Source organism: Rhinolophus ferrumequinum, chromosome 15 (assembly GCF_004115265.2).
Source record: "Rhinolophus ferrumequinum isolate MPI-CBG mRhiFer1 chromosome 15, mRhiFer1_v1.p, whole genome shotgun sequence".
Classification (NCBI taxonomy): Eukaryota; Metazoa; Chordata; class Mammalia; order Chiroptera; family Rhinolophidae; genus Rhinolophus; species Rhinolophus ferrumequinum.
In genome coordinates, this window is record NC_046298.1 from 26,894,328 (window position 1) to 26,919,829 (window position 25,502).

General features: G+C 41.0%; 1 protein-coding gene across 1 annotated transcript in view; it reads right to left on the bottom strand.

Annotated features, from left to right (window-relative positions):
* The window catches only part of CDYL2 (chromodomain Y like 2), a 164,562-nt gene that overhangs the window by 48,521 nt on the left and 90,539 nt on the right, over positions 1-25,502 (bottom strand). The window contains exon 2 of the mRNA XM_033128367.1: positions 4,001-4,589. Within this exon, the coding sequence (XP_032984258.1) occupies positions 4,001-4,589 (589 nt within the window). The remainder of the gene's footprint in view (positions 1-4,000; positions 4,590-25,502) is intronic.

Genomic DNA, 25,502 nt, shown 5'->3' on the forward strand with positions numbered 1-25,502 from the left:
AGTGCCTGGGCGACACACAGACAAGTCATCAGGACGCAAGGAAAATGATCTCAAAATTCCAAGAAATGTGAACATGGGGCCACAAGGTCAGCATCAACAGTGGAAACTTGCCGGCTTCATGGAAATTCAGAGAGTGCTGGGCATCTATATGTTGTGCTGGCTCCAGCGTGATACCCTGGGATGTTTCCACAGGTTCAGGGCTCATCTGAGTCTGTAATGTGTTGATGCTTTGGCCTATTTAGACAAGACCACTAACCAGTTCTCCTGGGCCAGACCATGAGAGATTTAAGCTAACCCAACAGCTTTTCCGCACAGATGAAACCAGTCTGTTTTAGGAAAAAAGAGAGAGAGAGAGACAGACAGACAGACAGACAGACAGACCTGGTACGGTAGAAGTGTATCAGCAAGGAAGAGAAATTGTCAGATTTTAAACCTTTGAAGGACCAAATCACAAAACCCCTTAAAATCTAAGGAGTAACTTTGGATCTGTCACAAATGGATCTATGAACCAATGCGTACAACCAAACGCTTCCATGGGAAATACTGGACATACACACCCATGGCCATTAAAATTCAGCATTTAAAACGCATAAACTACACCCTATCCCCTGAGATCCCCACTCATTTGACTGGGGTGGAGCCCATTTTTAACAAGCTCCCTAAGGGATACTGAGGCAGATGGTCCTGGACCACAGAGCCATTTGTCATTACGGAAGAAGAATCGGAATCAAGAGCGCATACTGAGTCGCTGCATACACTTCACAAACATTGCTGGTGGAGATGCAGTCCTGAAACCAAAACACCACCCGCCGGAGCCCTGATTTAGCACTTGTTCCCACAGCACAGATCAGGGAAATCAACAGTAAATGAGGAACGTGTTACATAAGTTGCTTTTCTGTATGCAGAAATTTAATCCACCAAAGAGAAGCTAAAATCATATAAAAAGCAACAGCCCACCCCCAAAACAAATGCTGGGGAAGCACAGCCAGGATCTCCCCATCCACCTTCTGCCAGACAAAACAATGATCCTTCCTCCGTGCTGAAACCCTTGCCCGCTCACTCTTGTGCCACTGGAAGCTGGATCCTTTGGTGGATGTGATCAGGAAAGGGGGCTTAAGGACAGGGGGAAGACGGGAACATTCAGGGTTCCACATGGTCATGGACACTGGCCTCATCGAGACTTCCCTCTGGTTGAAAACATAAGTGGAGCCATGTTTTGCTTCACTACACCGCTGATCCCTTGCTGGAAAGTTCTGGAACCACAAAATGCCCTCTGTCTTGGGTCTTGTCAAAAAACTCCAAACCACTTTCTTTCTTTCTCTCTCTTTCTTTGGCAAGGATTCCCAGTCTTTTCCTCTCTGCAGTCACACCAAAACCTGAATAGTAAGCTAGTTCTAACTAGAGTGTTAAAGGCTGGCAATGGTTGGGGCATTGGTCACCCCATTGATCACTGACCCCCCAGAAGAGGTCAATGCAGGTATGGCAAAGGTATACCATGTACATAACATATGTGTTACTTCTTCCAATGAGCTAACCTCATTTTCTCAACACTGACATATAGACCTCCACTCTGAACTTACTGGAGCATAGGTTATAAGTTGTAGAATGATAAGTCTTTACCTATCTTTTTATTATTCTACTCCAAGCAGCTAGCATGGCGACTAACCTAAGGAAATGCTCAAAAAATATATAAGTATTGAATTAATTTGACACCTGATGTGAACCTTAATTGTCAGCCCATATTGCCACCATGCATGTCCCCAAATGCATTAGGGTCACCTGGGGTGCTTGTTGAAAACTCGTCTTCTGGGCTCCACCCCAGGCGTAGTAAATCAGACTCTATAGGACCTGCAATTCTAACAAGGCGCCAGGTAATCTTACACACGTACAATCTGAGAACCACTGCCTTAACCTTACAGGGGAATCTCAAGGACACCAATACTATGGGATATGATTAAGCAAAGGGCCCTCTGGGAACACCCAAAACAGAACACAATAGAGGTGGGCAGCTTCCTCCTCTCTATCCAGGCATGGGCCCAAGTGGAGTACAGGACATTCAACACGGGAAAAAATGAGGCCAACGAGAGAGCAGAGATGAAAATGGTCTGGAGAAGCACTCTGGAGCTAAGCTGGAAGTTGGCAAGGTCACCACTGATCCCAGCAGGCTCTGTCTTGACCTTTTTCCCTGATGTGGGGTAGCATGCCCCATCATCAGACCATGAAGCACAGGGCATCGACAAGGCCCAAGGATGGAGAGCGAGAGGCTAGCAGCTATGCCCCACTTTGGAAAGTTGCATGGAATGAGGGATGTACCCTCATCTAGACTTCTCCACAAGTCTGGCTTCTCTCCTTCACGCTGCAGTCTGGCAGCTCAAGTCAGCACACCATCTCCCTTATGCTTTTCCTCTCACTCTTGAGGTGGCCACGGTTTAAACAGGGTAGGGGGCCGCTACCAGCCAGGAATCATGCCTAGGTTCCCTCCTCTGGCCCTCCTGAGAGGAGCCTCAGGATCTCCCCTCACCAGCCACCCTTCCCAACACAGGGAATTCCTCTACTGCCAGCAGCTGTCACAGGAAAGTCAAACATGAATGTTTCTGCCAAGCCTCATTTATACAAGCCCACTCCTCCTGGAGAGACGAATTTTTAAAACAAACAGTGTTTACACGTTAGCAGGCAGAGTCATGTCAGCACCAGGGATCCCCAGACAGAAACGTGAATCAATCTGGGGCAAAGACTGCTAAACAAATCCTGTCTGGGTGAAATTCCTCTCTGGAGAAAGAGGAACCTCAAAGCAGATTGCTCAGATTCTCCGGCAAGCGTCCCTAAAGACATGATGCTCTCCCCAGCGGGGCATGCTCGGAGCACTCGGAACTCAGACAACACCATCGCTCTAATGTGCAGTTGCCTACGTCACCTCATCCCTCTGGGGTCTCTTCCAGTCCGTCCCGGCACCCCTATTCCCACACACACTCTGGTTCCACCATCCAGGGCATCGGATGACCCTACTCTGTTGGGCACAGGTTTTCCACCCATGCAGGATTTCCTGACATCCCAAAGCTTGGGGTTCTAGCAGCTAAAGAGAAAAATGCCACCACGTAGACACACAGGTATCCGAGAAATGAGGAAGTGCACCTAATGGGTATGGCTGTTTCACCTGGAAGACCCGACTCGGCCACGAAGGATTCAGTCAGGGAGCAATCTGACTATTGCAGAAATGTCAGGTTTGGGAGCTTGAATTACCTACCTGGGTCACTGCCTCCTCTGTCCTTGATTTTGTCTTTGGGACTTAATAAGGGGGAGGAATTCTACCATCTTTGCTGTGTTACTGCCAGGATGGAATAAGAAGGTAGGTGCAAACCGAAAGAACTAGCACAGGTTGGAGACAGGGCAGCATTTAGGATCTAATACAGAAATGGAGGCAGATCATGCGTGTTAGCGATAGATGAGGGGCAAGGGGTTCCAGCTTTCAGATGGGTTTGGAGAATTCAAGTCCAGACTGGGTCTGAGCAGGACCACACCCCACTTCTCCGGGCTATCCTGCTCAAGACCTAAAGCGATTGAAAGCAAGGGCTCTGCGAGGTGCATGCGGCCCCAGAAAAGCACTGGTCCTCTGGGGACGTGAGTCTTGGGTTCTGGAGGGTGAGGACTTTGAGCTGCCCTAACAGGAGAAGCTCTAGAGTGGTTACCATGGCCTTGGGCGTCTTCAAGCGCAGTGGGGAATTTTCACCCCATTTCAGGACTTGGCTGGAGCATCAGTGCTTCGACCCCGCCCCCCCCCCCCCGTGTCCCCACACACACACATACATGCAGAGGTGTCTGTAACCAGTGTGGGCACATGACCAAGTCCACCTGGCCCTAGGTGAGAGAGACCACGGGAGAATTAGTGCCTAGCTAAGCATCAAGGATGCGATGGCGTCTTATTTATCCCCCTCCCTCGGCCGCACGCAGCCCCCATCCCCCATGGCCAGAGCCAAACGCAGGGGAAACTCAAGCCACATACCTAGCCCATTCCCTGCCACTGCCGCATGGTTGACGTCACACTCGCCCACGTCTTGCTCTCCGACGTCATTCAAATCTAAGCCAGGCTGGTGGGACCCGTTTCCAAAGTGCCTCTCGTCCTTCTCGGAACCGGCGTCCCCATTTTCCATCCCATTTTGAGCCTTTTTCAGAGGCATTATTTGCAAACCACTGGGGGTAGTCCTGTAAGACACCGTCTTGGCGGCCCTGTCACCTCCCGCAGGGGGCTTGGCTGGATACCCTTTCTTCGGCTTGGACAGGGAGGGGTTGATTCGCTTCCGTTTATGGGAAGTCCCTTTGCTCTTTGCAGACTCTGAAGGTCTGTGGGAGAGTTTGTCCACCGACGTGCCCCGGCCGTCACGCAGGAGCTTGGAGGCGCTGGCCTGCTTCCCTGACTTGATCCTCCGGTCCTTGGCCACGTGCAGCCCGTTGAACTCGTCGATAAACTCCTCACAGTGCAGCAGATGGTGCTCTGGCTCCCACGTGTCCTCTGTGCTCCCGTAGCCTTTCCATCGGATGAGATATTCCCATTTCCCTTTCTTGTTCTTCCTCTTGTCTACAATCCTTTCGACCTGGGACACAAGATGAGAGTCAGAAAAGAGAGAAAGGAAAAAAAATCAGTCCCAGACAAAAAGAACAGCACAAAGCCCTCAGGATAGAGGCTTCTGCCCTAGCCTTGGGGCGGGCTATTCAATGCCGCAAGCTGACACTTCCAGGAGTGTTCAACATGGCTGCTTTATGTCAGGACATCACTGAATGGAACCAACGGTGCATTTGTCATTTTCCTTGAGGACTTAGTGACGCCATGACAGGCTAGTGGCATCCACCTGTCCAAACAAGGCTTACACTTGCTTGAAATCACATTGCAAGTTTTCATTAAAGATCTTTATTGTTTTCACTGCACCAAAGTAGAATCAGACTTTTAAAGACCAACTTGGTGTTGGTTTCTCTCCCGTACTTATAATAATAACAACATGTATTGAGTATTTATATGGTAGGCACTGTGCTGATATATCCTTACTTGTAATAATACTAATGATTAGTAACACTGATTGGGCACATATGAGGTGGACATTATCCTAAATGCTGGGCACGGATGCCCCCATTTCATTTCCTCCTGACAACAACCCAGTGTGGTAGGTATTCTTTCTATCCCCATTTTACAGTAAGGACACTTGGGATCAGAGAGATTAAGTCACTCTACCAAGTTCCAAGCTGGTAAGGGCAGAGCTGGGATTTGAACCACTCTCGCCCTAGATTTATTTTCTTAATTACTAGGCTATACCAACTCTCAACTACAAAATCTTCCATATTGACCAAAAATGGCTTGAATCGACAAAGCGCCCCCAAGCTGCAACACAGGAGATACAACTGCGACTCAAGGTGATCGCTAACATTTATTGAGAGCCTATTATGTGCCCTGCATAACCCCATGGGCGCACACCATTCTTCCTCCCATTCGATAGACAAAGGGACCGAGGGTGGGGCTACTTGCCTACCATGCAGGGCTAAGAGGTGGGGGGAGAGATCTGAACCTGTATCTGTGTGGTTCTAAAGCCATGTACTACTGTCTCCGTACCTTCAAATGTAAGAAAATCTCCCCTGTCTTCAAGTAATCCCATGTAAAAACACACTTAGGAAAATGCCAGTCCTAATGCTAAGAATCGTATATTTAGGTGAAAGGTATGGGAGGGCTCATTTATTCTTCTTCCACTTTGCTACAGATTTCAATTATTTTCTTATTAAAAAAAGAAAATGACGGAAAATTCCAATGCTCTACCAAAAACAGCAACGTTTCAATGAGAAAGTAAATAATTATATTCAAAAGTTTATTACATTTCAATGTCAACATAACATACTTTTCTAGAATGGAATTTTGACCTAATGAAATTAAGTTATAACGGAGGAATATACCCTCAAAACATATAACAGGAAAAAAATAATATGAGAAAGGAGAAGTGGGTACAGTTATAGTTGATAATTGTTGAGAATGGGTAATGGGTGTTTGGAGGTTCATGATATGACTTTTTATGTTTACATGTTTGAATTTTTATATGTTTAAAATTTTCCATAATAAAAAGAAAATTTTGAAAATTGCAATTGTCTCCCACGACAGAGGCTATACAAAATAATTAAATGACATTCATTGCTTTGCATTTAATAACTATGTAAATAGCCAAGCCATACTGCCTCTTTATAATACTGATTCTTTAGAGACAATTTGTTTCCTTAATTGATTTATCTCAAATCAAATTGGCCTATTTCTATTAAAATTTCTTTCCTTATAAAATGTTCTGTGAACATCTGTTTTAGATTTATTACATAATTTTTAGATGTATCATACAAACTCTGTAACAGTTTCAAAAGGTAAAATCATACCAAACTAATCCAGCTTCCAGTCTCTGGGTCAAGGAATGGGGCTAGCTGAGTATTCATTTGTGATAATACTTCAGAAAGTCAAGAGTATTTCTGGAAGAGCGTGTAGCTTTGCACATTTGAAGGATTCTGAAGGAGGGAACTCTCCACGGGTTTACAGAGGAAGGAAAGTGAACAAGCAACCTGGTCCTGTCTGCAACAGCAGCATTCCCAAGAATACCAACCTAGGAGAGTCAGGAGCAAATCCAGATATTTTGGGGGGGAACTAAGGAATCTGTGTGGGTATGGAGGTCTCCAGCTTCAGAAAGCATATACTTGGCTCCCAGGATGAAGAAACTTTTTCCCCAGGATGAAGCAGAAAACCAGGCTAGACAAACAGCCAACAGAAGGGATAGGTGCGTGTGTGGGTGGGAGGATGGAGGGAAAAATAGATGTTTGAGTGGATGGATGAACTGATGACTGGATAGAAGGATGGATGGATGGATGGATGGAGAAATGGATAGTTGGTGGATAGATGAACAGATGGGAGGATAGTGGGATCAGTGGATGAATGGAAGGATGGATAAAGGGACAGATGACTAGATCGATAGGTGATGGGTAGAGAGGTAAGTTCTGGAATGGATGGATGGATGGATGGATGGATGGCACTCACTCATCAAAATGAGCTTAGCATAGTATTTAAGAACACAGGCTATGGAGCAAGATATCTGGTTTAAATCTCCTGCTAAGCCTTTTACCATGTGTTTTCGAGCAAGTTACTAAACCTCTTTGGGCCTCAGATGACTCATCTAGCAAGAGGGAAATAACAGCATGTACCTCATAGGGTGGTTGTGGAGAATACACAAATAAGCAGTTCTGCATTCCATAGTAAAAGGTCACTTAATCTTGCAAATCCTCCATTGAATACAAACCTTAGTGGTATCTAAAGACAGAATGTTTCCCTACCTTGCAGAATATCACCCCCAAGGAGAATAATCAATTCCTCCATGGGAAGAAGTTAGAGTCCCCTACTTTGATAAGTCCTTCCAAGTGTGGGATATGGCTACGCAGGGTAGGGCTGCTTGAGAAGCCTGGGGAGGTCAGCAAGGCTACAATGTCTATGCCCCTATTTGGAGCCACCCAGTGTGGGGGGCTTGGTTTTACCCTCCTAGTTCCTAGAGGACTGAATCACAGGGCCACAAATGGCTTTATGGGGGGCAGAAAGGCCACTGCTTCTACCTCTGGTCCCATCCACAAATCCAGCCTGACAGCCATTTCTATTTCAATTAACCCAATACTAACAATGAACAGTTAATCCATTGACAGGATTATCTCTCGTAGCCTGATATGCAGGGGAAAAACTGTGGGCTCTGCCACTTTCTATCCACATGACCCTGGGCATGTCTCAGTGTCCCAATCTCTCTGGCCCTCAGTGTCCCCATCTGTAAATTAGAAATAGTAACAGTAGTAGTAGTAGCAATAAAAATAATAATCATAATAATAGCAGCAGCTACCTGCAAGGCTGTTGAAAGAACTGAAAGAAGTAAGACATGGGGAAAGTGAAGTGTCTTTAACGTCACAAAGCACTACATGGACATGAGTGGAATTGCTCTAATTCGTAGGAAACTTCAGTTGACAAAAGTGCTTTTACATACATTATTTCCTCCACAGTTTAAACATTTAGAAGGAAAATGGGTTTTCTCTGGGTTAGATAAACAGTTGCTTTTTCTGAAAGACCAAAATACCCACAGGAGCTCAGAGGGAAGCTGACTCCAAAGACCCATCGTACTTTGAATGTGCCATCTCCTGGGACCTAATCTCCTTCTTACATCCCTGTCTACGTTTTCCGACCCTCTTCTTCTCAGAAGCATCTCACACAGAACCAGAATTCTACTTCGTTTTGTGGATAACAAAAAGCCCACGCTATTTAGGGCTCGATCTTGAGTAAGATTGCAACATTCTCTGTCTGTGAACCTCCTCCACTGCTCACACACTGCTGAACACAGAGACCCAGGCCTCCAACTGCCGGCAGCTCTGCTCCCTACCTGCGCAGGCCCCTACAACGCCTGAAGCTCATTCCTTCCGAATGGAGACAATCGTCAATTCCCTTCCCTGGTCCATGTACGTACTACCACACGGATGATATTTAAACCTCATGTGCTCACATATACCTGTCAGCTTCTTTTTTCAAAGATAAGCAATCTGAGACCCTGAACTATTCTTTAGAATTCAACCAAATCGTTAATTAACATTTACTCTCTGTGATCCCCGCTAATAGGAGATGCCATCCTAACTGCAGGTGGGGGCAGGAAAATTCTGATGCAATTATTAGCAGTGCCACGATGACAAGTGGATGGCTGTCTCATGAGGGATAATAATGATGACAGTCACCATTATTGGTACAGGATAAGTTCCAGCAACTGTGCTAAGCACTTACAAGGTGCTAAATTTCACCTTCGCACCCAGGCTTTTATCTGAGAGTTATTATTCTAACACCATTTGACAGGTGAGGAAATTGAGGCTTGGAGAAGGTAGGTAACTTTCCCTGGATCCTACAGTCAGTAGGTGGTTAGCCAAGATTGGCACCCTAGTTCATCTGACTCCTCAGCCTGAGTTCTCAGCCACCCAGCCACATCTCACCAGTGGGAAACCACCAGGCGAGTGGGGAACACAGTAACAAAGGATGGAAAGTGCTCTGATGGGGACGAGAAAGGTGCTGTGGGAAAGAATGGTATTGGGGACCGGGCTCCCTCAGATGGGATGGGCAGGAAGGTTCCTCTGAGAAAGAGCAATGGAAGCTGAGACCAAACTGGGCCTTCAGAGGTAGACAACATGTGGACCCGTGAGAGGCCTTACCAAGCAGAGAGAGGTCAGCCCTCACCTTCCTCCTCAGCTTTTCAGTGGCAGGCTAACCAAATCACACCACCACCACCATCTGACATTTATTCAGCAATGATTAAGTGTCACCACAGTTATGTGTGATCCCTATATGTGAACTATATATTACATACACTAACTCGTGTAATCTTCAAAATACCCCAACGAGGCGGGTAATTTTCTTTGTTTCTACAGGATAAAATGGTGGCACCCAGAAGCTAAGGGCCTTAACCAAGGTCCCCCCTGTGACAAGCAGCAGAGAGCTAAAACTTGGTCCAACGTGTCTTGGCTCCAGACCCCATGCTGTCACTGACTACACTATATCTACCTCCCACTTTTGTCAAGTGGGCCCCACCTGACTGAGGCGGACAGTGAATCTGCCACTTCAGGCGCTTGCCCTCGATTCCTGCCAGGGTCACAGAAAATCTACAGCACCTTCCCATGGCTTAGGAGCAGCCTCCTGAGCTTGACTCTCCTGGGGTCCCCTCGCATGCCATGGGGCCTCCCTCCCCTTCTGCTCCAATTCTCCAGTGGCTCAAATGGAAACAGACAAATCATCAATCATATTCCCTACCCCAGCTTCCCACCAAGTAGAAAATAACATATAGAATTATAATAACTCAGGGACCCAGGATTACCCATCAAAGATTTCCCAGACGCTTGAAGGAATGCCCCCACACTGGATGGTGTTGGGTTGAGAAACTCTGGGTTACATGTCTTAACCTCTGAAAGCAAAGATCAAGGCCAAGAAATAATAAAGACATCCACGCCTGCTGCCTGCCCATACATACACCAGAGCAGCCGTCCTAGGTACTCCCTTATTCCAGACCTCAAGACACAAATCCATAGGCTCTCTATTTCTGCACCCTTCCAAGATCCTGGGACAACTCCCTTGGGGGTGGAAAGGCACAGGGACCCCATGTTACAACGGGGGTATGAAGATGATTTCTAGGAGCAACTAGGTGTGGGCTGTTTCTGGTCTCGAAGACTGACTGCTTCGGATCATCTAGTCAGAGAAGGCGGTACGAACAAGTGGTGTGTGCTGCTCAGTCCCGCAAAACTTCACTAGGGAAACAGACCAAGAAATTCAGCTCAGAGCCATGTAATTCAATCTAGCCATCCGGGGAGAGACTGAAGGGGAGCTCAGTAGCATCCAAGCGACGAGGGGACAGAGGAATCCCCAAGCCCACTCTACTAGAAAACACAAAACCAGAAAGACCTCTCTCTTTGACCAAGAACACACAGACAAAAACTGGTAACATTAACATCATCACAGGGCATATTTATAAAAACTTCTGAAGCGTATCAGAACATGATCCTAACAAAAATTCTCAATAACACCTAAGAAAAGTACCTCTGCACATTTATTGATAGCACTTGTGTCATTTTTTGCACAGACTGCAGAAAATATGACCTATTTTTGAGAGAGAGAGGAAAAAAAGATAAGTAATGAAATGAAACCAACAGGTTGAGAAGGACTCTGAAATGAAAGAAGACTCATTTACATTAAAAAAAAAAGATGTAAGGAAACCAAAGTAAAAATGCAAGCAAAGAAATAAAATTCCCATTGGATCCAGCAAAGGACAGACTCAACATGAAGAAAATCAAATCAGTGATGTAGACAACATACTTGAAAAGCCCTCAAGAATGCAGAAGAAAAGGACACAGAGAATTTTAAAGAAAACACAAAAGAAAATGAGAATAGATATCCAAGAGCGTTTACAGAGACCCAGCCAATTTAAGTCTGGCAGAGGGGAAAAATCAAAATGGGACAACAACACTAATAATACATAAGAGAAGATCTCTGTATCTTGAGTCTGAAGGTGAAAAAAAAAAAAAGATCTCAGTGATGGGGAAGCAGAGGTTGAACATAAATAAACTTTATTTTTGTTCTTGCAAAACTTCTTAATTTCGAAAAATTAAACTCCCCACCCTCACACTGCAATCCTCCCCCATCCAAAACGATAGGGAAAATATCAGGCAGACTTCAGAGAACATTAAATGCCAGATCACAAGACGAAAAATAAATACAGTAAATTTAATTCAAAAAAACCAGTCAAGTGGACTTTCAGATGAGAAGGAAGGAGGAAGACATTTCCTGTGTTAAGGGACAAAAATATAAATTACCCATTTCAAAAATGAGCCTGGAGGAACTTGTCGTGCCAGAAAATAAGAAAGCGTTCTAAAAAAGTAAATAAATAAACCTCAAATGAGATGAGCTGAACAAAAGAGCTCCCAATGGCCAAAGCTGGAACCATTTGAATAACAAAATAAATAGTGATAGTACTACATTAATAGCCCAAAGAATAAGATAAATATCCATGAGTTCATCTGATGTAAATAAATGAATGAATTATCAGAAGTTGGCCTGCAGGCCAAATCTGGCCTGATGTCTTTTTTTTAAAATAAAGATTTATTGGGACACACCCATGCCCATCCATGTATGTACTATCATCTGTGGCAGTTTCACACTACAAGAGGAGAGTCAATCATGTGACAGAGACTGTATGGCCCAGAAAGTCCAAAATTTGCTCTCTGGCCCATTACAGAAAAAGTTTGCTGACTTTGGAATAAATAAACAAATGGGGAGAATGGCAAATTGTCTTTATGGAAGAACTCCAAATAATAAATGTAAAAAAAAAAAAAAAAGGGAAATAGAAAAATCACCATTAGAACGCCACAGTAATAATGGCTACAGGTAAGGGCTACAGAAGAATGCTAAAATTAGTGGGTAAAAGTTTAAAGAGAAACAGGATATTTGCATAGCCTCACAGTGTCTCCCGTGACATATTTGTTAACCACCATGATAGTTTTCACAAACGCCCACCAAGTGGTTCCCCTCCCTTTAAGAGGTAGAACTTAACTTCTCTCCCCGAGTGACGGGACTTAATGACTCCTTTCTAACAAAAGCAGTATACAAAAGAGAAAATAGTAACTGTACAGTGGAGAAACCTGGCAAACACCAGTGATCGAGGTTACATCACCTGTGATAAATCATGTTGGTGTCATGTATACTCTGTTATGATTCACTGAGAAGGGCACTTCACCGCAATGATATAATCACCCAAACGTATAACCTCATGAGAAAACATAAGACAAACCCAAATTGAGGGACAGTCTACAAAACATCTGACCAGTACTCTTTCTTTACCTTTACTAAATTTATTAGGGTGACATTGGTTCACCCTAATATATAGATTACATAGATTTCAAGTGTACAATTCTGTAATACATCATCTATACATTGCACTGTGTGTTCACCATCTATAGTTAGTTCTCCTTCCATCATCATATATTTGACCCCCTTTATCCTTTTCTACCATCCCTTCACCCCCCTTACACTCTGGTAACCACTAAACTATTGTCTGTGTCTATGAGTTTTGTTTGTCTTTTTCATTTATTGATTTCAGTTTTATATGCCACAATAAACTGCACAGAAGAAAGCATAGATACTAAACTTATGGACATTGGGTTTACAGAGTATTTTATGAATTTGACCTCAAAGCCAAGGGAAGTAAAAGCAAAAATAAATGAATGGGATTACATCAAACTAAAAAGCTTTTGCACCACAAAAAAAACCATCAACAAAACAAAGAGGCAACCAACCGAATGGGAAAAGATATTTGCAAACAACACCTCTGATAAGGGTCTAATATCCAAAATATATAAAGAACTTGTACAACTCAACAATAACAGAAAACAAACAAACAATCCAATTAAAAAATGGGCATTGAACCTGAACAGACACTTCTCCCAAGAAGACAAACAAACAGCCAACAGATATATCTCTCACCTGTTAGAATGGCTATTATCAACAAGACAAGTAATAACAAGTTTGAAGAGGTTGTAGAGAAAAAGAAAACCTCATACACTGCTGATGGGAATGTAAATTGACCCAGCCACTATGGAAAACAGGATGGAGGTTCCTCAAAAAATTAAGAATAGAATTACCATATGACCCAGCAATCCCTTTTCTGGGTATCGACTCCAAAGATCTGAAAACACTTATCTGTAAAGATATATGTACCCCTATGTTCATTGCAGCATTATTTACGATGGCTAAGACATGGAAACCACCTACGTGTCCTTCTATAGATGATTGGATAAACAAGATGTGGTACATATACTCATATACAACGGACTATTACACAGCCATAAGAAAAGATGAAATACTGCCATTTGTGACAACATGGATGGATCTTGAGATTATCATGCTAAGCAAAATAAGTCAAGCAGAAAAAGTCAAGAACCATATGACTTCACTTGACCAGTACTCTTGAAAAGTGTCAAAGTCACAAAATGTAAGGAAAGATCAAGATACTGCTTTAGACTGGAGGTGACTGAAGAAAAATAATAATTAAATGCAATGTGGTACGCTGGACTGGATCCTGAAACAGAAAAGGATATTCATGGAAATACTGGTGATATCCTAATAAAGTCTGTCATTTAGTTCACAATGCAGCACCAATGATAATTTCTTCATTTTAATAAATGGTATAAGATGGAAACAATCGTGAAAACTGGTTAAGGGATATATGGGAACTTTGTGGACTATATAACTTTTCTGAAAATTCATAATCATTTCAAAAGTGTTTTAAAAAGTACAATTGTGGATTGTACTAAAACTTTTTTTAAACAGCATCTGAATAATAGTAACAACAATCATAAAACTAACAACAATAAGTACTAAATATATACTTATTCGCTTTGTAATAAGAGTTAAAAGAATGAGCAAACAAATATCCAGGCAGGATCAAATTTTGTAAAGAATAGCAAAGTAAAATTGAGGAGCAAAACACATAAATTAGAAAGGAAAATTTTATTAAGTAAAAGTACTCACTAAATACATAATAGTCATGAACTTTTCAGCAACAAATAACAGATGAAAAAATAACTTAAAAAAATTCAGCAGACCATTGATAGAAGCAATTTGAACTGAGGATTTAAACTCAGTACTTCCAGACTGAGACAGTTCAAGCAGATAGAAAATACGGATATAAAGAATCTGAAATATATAAATATGATGATTAATCTGGTAAATATTGCACATATCTGCATCAGAAATCAATTGAAAGTGATGAAAGAAAAAATTCTCAATCAATAACTTGATATCTAGCAAAAATATATTTTAAAACTGAAAAAGGAAGAATTCCTCAGACAAAAACTAAGGAAATTAATCGCCAGCAGACCTACTTTACACACAATGTTAAAGGAAGTTCTTCAGACAGAAGGAACATGATTCCAGACAGAAACCTGGATCTACACAAAGAAATAAAGAGCACCAAAGTTGGGATAAATGAAGGTAAAAGTAAACTCTTTTTTTCTTACCTTTAATTGCTCTAAAGTTAAATGACTATCTTAAGTAAAAAGAGCAGGAATGTACTGTGTGTTTATAACATATGTCAAAGTATTATGCATGACAACAATAGGACAAAGGCAGAAGGGAAATGAGAATACACTGTTGTAAGGTTGTTAAATTAGTAAAAACAGTAGGTTATATGAAGGTAAACTGAGTAAGGATATGTAATGTAAACTTAAGGACAATTACTTTTAAAAATAAACAAGAGATAAATAATGACAGAGATAAAAAAGGAATCATGAGAAATGCTGAAGTTTTTTGAAAATTTTAACTCAAAGGCAGGCAGGAAAATGAAACAAAAAAAACTGATGGAGCAAATAGAAAACAGCTAGCAAGATGAAATATTTTAGTACAATTATATAATTACATTAATGTAAATGACATAAACATCAAACTAAGAGACTAACATAGTCAAACTGGATAAAAAAAGCAATACTCCACTATGTGTTGTTTCTAACTAATCTACTTTTAATATCTAAAGACATAGGTTACAAGTAAAATAATGGGAAAATAAACTGTGAAATAATAATAAAAAGAAATCTTAAGTGGTTGTATTAGTATCAAAGTAGGGCTTAAAACAAAGACTATTACTAAAGACAAACAGGAACATCACATAACAATAAAAGAGTCAGTTCTCTAAGAATATATAACAATACAAAATGTGTATGCAATTAACAACAGATATATGAACAACAAATATATGAAGCAAAAACTGAACTGAAGAAAAAAGAATTAGACATATACACAATTATAGTTGAAGATGTCAACATTACTCTCAGTAATAAAACAAGAAAATATAAAATCAATAAGGATATAAAAAACCTTAAAAATACTATGGATCAAATTGACTTCACATAAGAACAGCAGAACATACATTCCTTTCAAGGGTACATGGTACGCTTATCATACTCTGGGCCATAAAACAAACCTCAAAAATTCAATCATACAAACTATATTTTCTGGCCATAAAAAAATTAAACAAAAAATGAACAAAAATATATCTGGAAATCTCACCCCTAATATTTGGACATTAAATCACATACTTCTAAATTAACCCATGGATAAAACAAAAGAGTCTCAAGGGGAATTTAAACATATCTTTCTTTTTCAAATGTTTTAAAAAATTAAATTTATTGGGGTGACAATGGTTAGTAAAATTACATAGGTTTCAAGTGTGTAATTCTGTAATGCATAAGCTATACATCACATTGTGTGCTCACCACCCAGAGTCAGTTCTCCTTCCATCACCATATACTTGCCCCCCTTTGCCTTCTTCTATCACCCTTCCTCCCCCCTTACCCTCTGGTAACCATACAAACTGTTGTCCGTATCAATGAGTTTTTGTTTCTTTATTTGTATGTCTTATTCCTTTGTTGCTCTCAGTTTTATTGCCCACATATGAGTGAAGTCATATCTTTTTGACTTTTTGTCGACTTTTTCTGTCTGACTTATTTCGCCTAGCATAATCATCTCAAGATCCATCCGTGTTGTCACAAATGGCAGTATGTCACCTTTTCTTATGGCCGAGTAGTACTCCATTGTGTATATGTGCCACATTTTCTTTATCCAATCATCTACTTATCACCCAAAAAAGACACTTTTTAAATTACAGATGACATATAATATTATATTAGTTTCAGGGGTACAACATAATGATTGGACATTTATTTACCTTATGAAGTGATCACCCTAGTAAGTCTAGGACACATCTGACACCATACATAATTATTAAAATACTACTGACTATATTCCCTATGCTGTACTTTACATCCCCATAACTGTTTTGATAACTGGCAATTTGTCTTAAACTAAATGAAAATGAAATGAATACAACGTATCAAAATTTGTGGAAGGGTGGTAAAACAGTGTTCACGAGGAAATGTATAGCATTATATGCTTATATAAGAAGAAAGGTGTAAAACAAATAATCAAAGCTAACACCTTAAGAAATTAAACTCAGAGCTGGCAGAAGGAAGAAAATAATAAAGACAGGAACAGACATAAATGAAATTAAAAACAGTAAAATTATATAAATTATCAATAAAGTCAAAAGCGGGTTCAAAAGCGGGTTCATTGAAAGAATCATAAAACTGATAAACCTCTAGCCAGACTAAGCATAAAAAAGTGATAACACAAATTACCTATAATAGGAATGCAAGAGTGGCTATCCCAGAGTCCTACAGATATACATTTACGTCTATGACTTAGGTTGCTATAAGGTGTGTATGTGGGGGGACAGACAAATAGGTAGAACACAGGATTTTTAGGGTAGTAAAACTGCTTTGTACGCTATAATGATGGATACACATCATTGTACCTGTGTCCAAAACCATAGAATGTACAACACCAAGAATGAACCCTAATGTAAACTATGGACTTTGGGTGATAATGATGTGTCCGTGTAGGTTGATCAATAATAATAATAACAATAATAATTAGACAAATGACAGACTGATGAAACAGTGACATTTATAACAAAACGTTAATATACAGACTATATAAAAAACTTTGACATCAATAAAAAAGAAAAAAGTAATAAAATGGCCAAAGAACCAGAATTAAAAATTCAAAGAAGTAAAGGGACATAACATAAAAGGTGGGATCAAACTCATCACTAATTACGAAAAGTAAAAAAACCAGAGAAAGGCAGGCAAAAATAAGGTTGATATTATGTTGGCCAGGATGTAAGAAAATGCGAATGGCCACACATGCTCTTGGTCAGAGTGTAAACCAGTATACCCGTGAGGGAAGGTAATTTAACAGATACCTATAAAAATTTTAAATGCACAGATAACAGATATCTTTTAAAAATTTGAATGTACACACACACACACACACACATACACACAGTATTTAGAGTCACATCATACTAGGGCAGGCCAAGAGACAATGAACAGAAGAAATGTATGTCCCCTCTGAACAAAAACATTTAATTTCCTGCTCTCTCTCTTCCATGCTAGTAACCAGGGAAGCCATGAGTTACTTTTGATGCAGCAACAGAACAGTTAAGCCTCCATCATCAGCCAGGGCCCGAGGGACTGGGTGGAGCCGAATCCCCCACCTACCCATGCAGCATAAGTGAGAAATATACCTTTGTTATATTAAGCAACTTGGAATAAAACTGTACAAACTCTTGACCTAGCAATTTGGTTTCTGGGTATCCATCCTATCTGCACAACTGTTCCTTATGGAAAAAAATAAATAAAGGTATATTGTAGGTAACCATCTATCAAAAATGATTAAAGAAATTAAAACAGAGCTACATGCCTTTATATAATATGAGCCTATTTATATTAAAATATGCATATGCAAATGAATAAAGGTCTAGAATAATTCACTATTCATTGTCTATAACTAATTTTTAACAATGGTTGGCTCTCAGGCAGGGAGTGGGATGAGGCAGAGGCACTCAGGTCTTTCATTTTTATTCACTATTCTTCTGTCTTGTTTAGCTTTTCTCAATGCAGTTATTTATATAGTGTCTGTGCCATTTTCAAATCAATAAAAATATTTTTTAAATTAATGCATTTCCAATTCAACTTAAACGACCACTTAGAAGATATAATGGGAAAACTGAGCACATTCCAAAAAGCAACCAAAAAGATTAAATAGCAAAGGTTAACTTGAAAAAGAAATATTGAAAAACTATAAGAAGAAAAACCACAAAATTCTACTGAGGTATTTTAAAGGGCTCAAATGAATGGAACTATATGTACAATGTTTCTGGATGGGATGTCTTGATATATTAAAGATGTCAGATTGCAACAAACTGATCAATAAAAATAATGCAGTTACAATCAAAATCCCAATGGATCCATTTTTAGAACTTCACGAAATGATTCTCATGTACCTCTGGGAGAATTAAACAAAAAAAGTCCAAGGATTTTTAGAAAGAAGAAGAATGAGGAGGTACTTCCACAATTATATAATAAAACAATATAAAGCCACAATCATTGTGAGTGCAGTACTGGGGCAGAAAAAAAAATCAACTGGAAAATAGGGAAAGCTTAGAAACATCCCTTTGTATATTAAGAAACAAAATTTGTATTAAAAAAAAAAGAAGAAAGGAAAAAAACAAATTTAGCATGAAAAATCAGTGCCAAATGGAAGAATTCTTGGATAAGTGGCACTGCACTGGGACAATTAAATAGGAATGGGGTGGGAAAGAGATCCTCACTTCACAATAATGGAACCAGAGTTTTGGGTTTGTTTTAAAAATTAATTCCAGGTGGTTCCAAAAGTCAGAAAGCTGAAATACACACACGCACACACACACACACACACACACACACCCCCACAAAACTAGGAAAACCTAGAAGAAAACAAGAGAACAGAGGAAAGTAGCCATCTGATTTTTAGTTGAAAGATATCCTATACTTAAAAAGAATACTTTTTAAATTTTATTAAATTTATTGTGGTGACATTGGTTAATAAGATTATATAGGTTTCAAGTGTACAAGTATATCATCTGTATAATACATTGTGTGTTCACTACCCAAAGTCAAGTCTCCTTCTGTCACCATATATTTGACCCTCTTTCCCCTTTTCTACCTCCCCTACTTCCCACTTTCCCTCTGATAACCACATTACTATTGTCTGTGTCTACGAGTTTTTGTCTTCTTTGTTCATTTGTTGCTTTCTGTTTTATATCCCATATATGAGTGAGTTCAAATCATATTAAGCAAAAAAAGTCAGATGCAAAAAAGCAAAACAGAATACTTTTTCACTAAGAAAAAAATGCATATAAAAATAGAAACAAAATCAAGTGGCACATAGCAAAATGGAAAAACTAAAGACGCATGTCAGACAAAAGCTTAAATAATTAACAAGAAAATCTCAGGAAGAGCATTAAGAAAAATACATAAATGAGCAAAGGACATGAAGAAACTACTCACAGATGGAATATACAAATGGCCATTAAATATGTAAAAACACTTTATCTCATGTATGAGTAAAAAATGTAAACAAGAATGAGGTTCTGGCTTTTATCCACTAAATTGACAGAGGTGTTTTTAAAAATCAATAATGCTTCACGCTGACAAGGGGATGGTGAGATGGACGCTGTTCATGCACCATTGTGAAGTGGCACAATTTTCCGAAGGGACTTTTACCATATGTACCAAGAGCCGTAAACTGTCCGACGCTTCCCTTTGACCTAGTAATATCTCTTCAAGGGCTCCAAAAACTTGGCCAGGCATCATCACTGCAGCATTGCATGGGAAAAGGCTAAATCCCAAATCTCTAACAAACAGGTTAAAAGGAAATACGCATGCTCTAAAAATTAGATCTACAAATAGGTTTTAATGGTGTGGAAAGTGATGAAATATAAAATGAAAAACAACGATTTTCATAGTTTTAAGGGATTGTTCCAGTAGTAGCTCTCAATAAAGCACATCCTTTTTGCACCCTTGTCCTTTTGCAAAGCAACTTTGCCTCTCTTCCCATCAAGGGGTGGAGGGTATTTTCCAATTCTTGAATCTGGACTACCCTTGTGACTTGTTTTAACCAACAGAATGTGGTAAAAGTCACTTCATTCACCTCCAAATGCTAAATAAGCCTTAAGAGACTCTCGCCATTGTGGTTCACTGCCCTGAGACCACCATGTAAAGAAGCTGGTCTAGCCTACCAGAAGATGAGGGAACATGAAGTATCCAGCCACCTGCCAGCACTGCATGCCGGAAAGGTGAGGCCCCTCTTGCATCTTCCATTCCAGCTACATAAGTGAGCCCAGGTGAGACCAACAGAGTAGTCACCCAGACCACCTATTGAATCATGAGAAATAATAAAGTGTTGTCATTTTCGGCATAAGTCTATAATTGATACACTATAAAATTTTATTATAGAGTTAGCTCAATCATGTAGAATACACACACACACACACACACACACACACACACACACCCCTGGGCAAAGAGAGGAAGAAATGATAATAGGAATACTATTTCCAGGGAGTAGGATTAGAGTTAAATATCTTCTTTATACTCTTACATAGTAGTAGTTACAAAGTTTCCTTTTATTCATAGAAAAATATATGTATGTAACATTATGCTTTAAAAATTAATTTATCTCCCCAAATATACTGTGAACTCCTTGATAGTAGAGGTTGTGTCTTTCACCTGTGAACCCCAAGGTTTGTCACAGTAATACACAATAAATATTTGCTAAATGAAAGAGCCTGGAGAGCTTTAGCCTTGTTACCTCCCCGGATTCAAGACTGGGCGGCAGCTGCCAAACTCCTCATTGCTCCCTGGATTGCCCCTAACGGCCCCTGGACCACACTGAGTGCTCATGGGTCAATGGCCACTCATCCAAGTTGTGCTATGGCAGTTCTCCTGGTCACCCTGTGCTGGCTCAGGCCGTAGGGCCTTCCTGTCAGGTCCTCTAGGGACTGTTTTATGAGTAATGACCCTGCATCATCCTCTGGCTCAAGGAGAGGGAGGAGTGACCAGCCCTTCTCCCAGAACTAGAACCTTGCAGCCAGGGTCTCCTCCATTCCTGGTTTCTGGGTTGGGCTTCCCTGAGTCCTGCCTCCCTGATGGGGATTCCCCCATTCCCCTCTCAGACCTCTGTTTCCGGAACCCCCCTGGCCTTGCCTACCTTGCATAATAAGACTCACCTGTGGAACCAATGTGTTGGAATCAAACCTTGAGTTCAGGTAAGCAGAGAGGCCCACTCCCACCTTCTCCCCAGCTCACACTGCGTGCTCACTGTCATGCCTCATACTTAATTCCAAAGCTCACACTGGGTGATGCTTTGAACTACTAAAGATGGCAGATATGTGCACGTGGTCAGAGGACTGGGCAGTGAAAACTCAAATACCTGAGTTGAACAAAATGTTTGTCCCAGGGATCAATGAAATACATCAGGGGGCATTCTCTGAATATTCACCAACTTCCTTCTTTCCTTTCTTACCCTTCCCTCATCCAAACGAGACATCACTTGTCAATCACAGCACCTGCCCTAATCAGCCCACACTGACCCAAGATGCTCAGAAGCACTTGGTAAATTATTATTTTTTCAACATAGCACTCTACGCAGCCACAGCTACTCGCTCAGAGCTGGTATGAAAGATGGAACTCAGTAATTCATTCAACAAATACGTATTGAGTGCTCACCACATGCTAAGCACTGTGGTAGACACCAGAGGTGCAATGGTGAGTAAAAACATGTGTGGTCCTTACTCTCATGGAGCATCAAGTCTGCGGGGTGAGGCAGATACCAAGCAATAATGTCACCAATCGATCAATAATGACCAACTGAGATAAGTGCACTGAACAAAAGGCACGAGGCTCACTGACAGCTGACCTGGTGTTGGCAGTCAGGAAAGACTCCTCTACAGAAGTGACCCTGTCACTGAGGATGGGAGGAAGAGTTACCATTCGCTGAACGAGGGAGGTGGGGAGCACAGAGAAAAGCGCAGAGGGAACAGAATGTGCAAAGGCTCTGAGCCAGAAAGGAGTACGGTCTACCTGGGGACGAGAGAGACAGGCGGCGTGGCTGAAGTGAGGAGAGGGAGAGCAGCAGGTTGAGAGATGAGACTGAGAGGTAGGCAGGAGACAGACCTGCCAGGTCTTTGAGGGCATGATAAGAACTCCCACTTCGTTGTTATCCTAAGAGTAAGAGAAGCCACTCAAGGGTGTGGCAGATAAAGGAGCTGGGGAAGGTGAGGTGACATTTCGCCCAGCCCATGCCTGACGTGCTTACACTCTAGTTAGGTGCTTTCTTGCCAGCTTCACGGAAAAGTGGCTCATTCTTCTCTACTCTGTATCTATCCACCAGGATAACACACAACCCTCAGCTACCATGTCATCAAATGCCCATATCAAGAGCTAATCAAAACTCAGCACAACATTTTAAGAAACGTAACTCAGTTGCTCCAAGTTGCCCCTGAGTCACAGGCCTAGTAACCTCCCAAGAACTTGCCAAAGGTTTGTGAAAAATGAGTTCCCCTCCACTGTCTTACAAGAGCATGAGCTCATAAATAAGACAGCACAGCTGGACACATCCTCTCAAGGCTGCTGGTGAAGGGCTCCAGCTCAGAACAAGAGCGACCTGAGCCTGAATCCGGGCTCTGATTTATGGGAGCCGAGGTGGGTTGGAAGAACTGGTTCTTCGACTACCAGGCCGAGGGACTCGGATGAATCACACCTTCAGACTCGTCTCTTGTTTGATGAAGTGAAGATCTGATCTGCAGCAGTCAGAGGTTTTCCACCTGTGTTCTGAAAAGTCCTACAAATGGATGGAGGTGTCACGGGAAGTCACCTCAGAACAGCAAGGGCCACTGAATTTTCCTCTTTCAGCTCCATTCACCCAGAGCCAGCCACTCTGCTTGGGTCTAGATAGCAGGGATCTGTCTGGTGTTGCATTCTGTGCTAAAAAGAACATTTTTAGACAATTAAAAAATGTGACAACGCTTGAACAAAATGATCATTGTTCAAGGAGCCTTCCAGAAATTTCCTTCCAGTTCTATAATTTTAAATGCCGTTAGGGGAAACCACCTCAAAGAGGCCAGGACACACAAAGATTCTTCTGGTTGGCTTCCCCAAACTCCAGACACTCTAGTGGCATCATTCTGATTTCCAGACCCAACAATGAAGTCATAATCCTTTCCTAGTTTTTAACAGAATTCATGATTGTACAAAAAAAAAAATCCTGGTTGTAAAAGCATAGCCAAATCCAACTCTCCAGAGAGGCAGCCCCCTAAAGTCAGGGGAACGTAGCTTATCTGAAGCCTGACACAGGTCAAGGGTTGGCACTTCAAGGGCGCTGTGACACCAAGCACAATTGTTTCATTGTCATTCACTGGGAAGATTCCAGTAAGAGACCACTGATGTCTCAGACCACAAATGCTTTCTCCCCAGTAGGGTGTTGGGATACTGAGAAAGGCTAGATGATCTTAACGATGATTGAGAAATCATCAGAAATCAAAGCAGAACTCAAAGCAGAATCATTCTTCTATCAGTAGAAAGGGCTCAGAGGACCAAACCTCTCATGCTGAAGCAAAGATGGTACCCTTCCCTCCCTGTCCCATGGGAAGGCTGTGGAGCATGTTAGGTCAACAGAAAAAACAGAGTGGGATGGAAGAATAGAAGGAAACTCTCATTTACTCAACAGAATTAAAGAAGTCATATCCATTATCTCAGCACTTCCTCAGTATCCCTTACAAGGATGCCAACACCATCCTGTTTTAGGGATGAGTTCAGAGAGGATTTTCATCAAGGAGAAAATTCAACTTGTCTTTGTATCAAGGAGACTGCAAAGGGCATCACTTTACCCAAGAAGCAATCAATGAATATTAGCTGGTAGTCAGACTTCTGGTTTGGAATGAATGAATGAATGAATGAATGGGTTTTTTAAACTTATAAACGGAAAGTACTAGAAGCCCATTTTGTAGTTCAAATTGTTCTCAGTTCCCAAGTATGAAGACAGAGCAGAGAGGAATCTGGTAATGATGGAATCTTTATTATAAAGTAAAACTGATACAATCCTTATTTATTATAAAGCACCATGAGGCTTTATAACAAAGCACCATTACCTATCTACATTCCGAGTTTTAAACAAGAAGATAAAAATGCTCTTCTCACAATATAGATCCTGTTTGAAAACTAAATAGGATTGTAAGACGCCCAACAAGAGGGAAATACAAATAGAAAGCACAGTGAGTTCTGCTATAACTTGTTTTGAAAACACCAGTTTGTTCCAATGCACTTGATATGAGGGAACAATTTGAGCATAACACAGATTTTGCATTTGCTTGTGCACAATTTTCATTCACTAGTAACACTAGGTGAATGCAGAAACCTGCACCCAGCGAAACAGAGCCACACAGGATACACAAAATGTGCACACACACAACTCACATGTCTGCCAGCTGCCACATCTACCCACAACTCGCCTCGACTCAGATAACCCTTCTCCCATCATTAGACAGTCACTTAGAAGCTGTAGTCCTTCTTACACTCACTTCCACAGGCCAACTTCCGGTCACATTTATTGTAGCATGTACAAGTATGTGTTTCTTAACCATGTAACATGTGCAAAACGGTGCTACCTCCTTCTTTTTTTTTTCCTCTCACTGTGTCACTGACCAAGTTTTTGAATTTTGTGCCCTAACCCCACTTTTCCCATATACCTTGTGCCCTGTGGGTTTTTTAATTGCCTGATTCTAGATAGCACGGTGATTTTTAGGAACACTTAAATCACATCGTAGCCGAACTTACTGTATGTGGGAAAAAATGTTCTTCCACAGTTGATTAAATTTTACAGGAGATACAAAGCATTATAAATCGGTACAACCCTTCTAGCAGTCAGATGATAGTATTTACCAAGTTATATCCCTATCTTTTGACCAAGTAATCCCATTCTAGGAAACAAAAGCCAATATACAACAGGGATTATAAACGTAATCCCGATTCAACAGGAAAAAGGAAACAAGATGTGTGCATTAAGATGTTCATTGTGACACTGACGTGTGTGTGTGTGTGTATGTGTGTCTGTAGAAAGCCATCAAACATCATAATTACAAAGACTATGGAACCAAATAGTAAATGGCTATAATATATCGTTTGTTAGGTGAAAAGGAAAAACAAAGTATGTAAACTGATTAACAGTATGAAAACAAAGACTGAGAAGAGAACAATATTTGTTTTTGTATACACACGGACATAGGCATACAGTTGTAGTTTTTAAATTTTTAAAAAGCTAAGTAACCAAGAAGGGTTTTGAATATGCTAATTTTCAGAGTTTTTTTAAAATCAGAAATAGTTCTTCACTGCAGATCACATACCCAGCACATTACTTATTTCAAGATGTGAAGGAAGTGATTTGAAATTTTAGTTTCATAAACACATATTTTTGTAACAGTACAAATCAGGACCCTGAACTACAGCTGGTT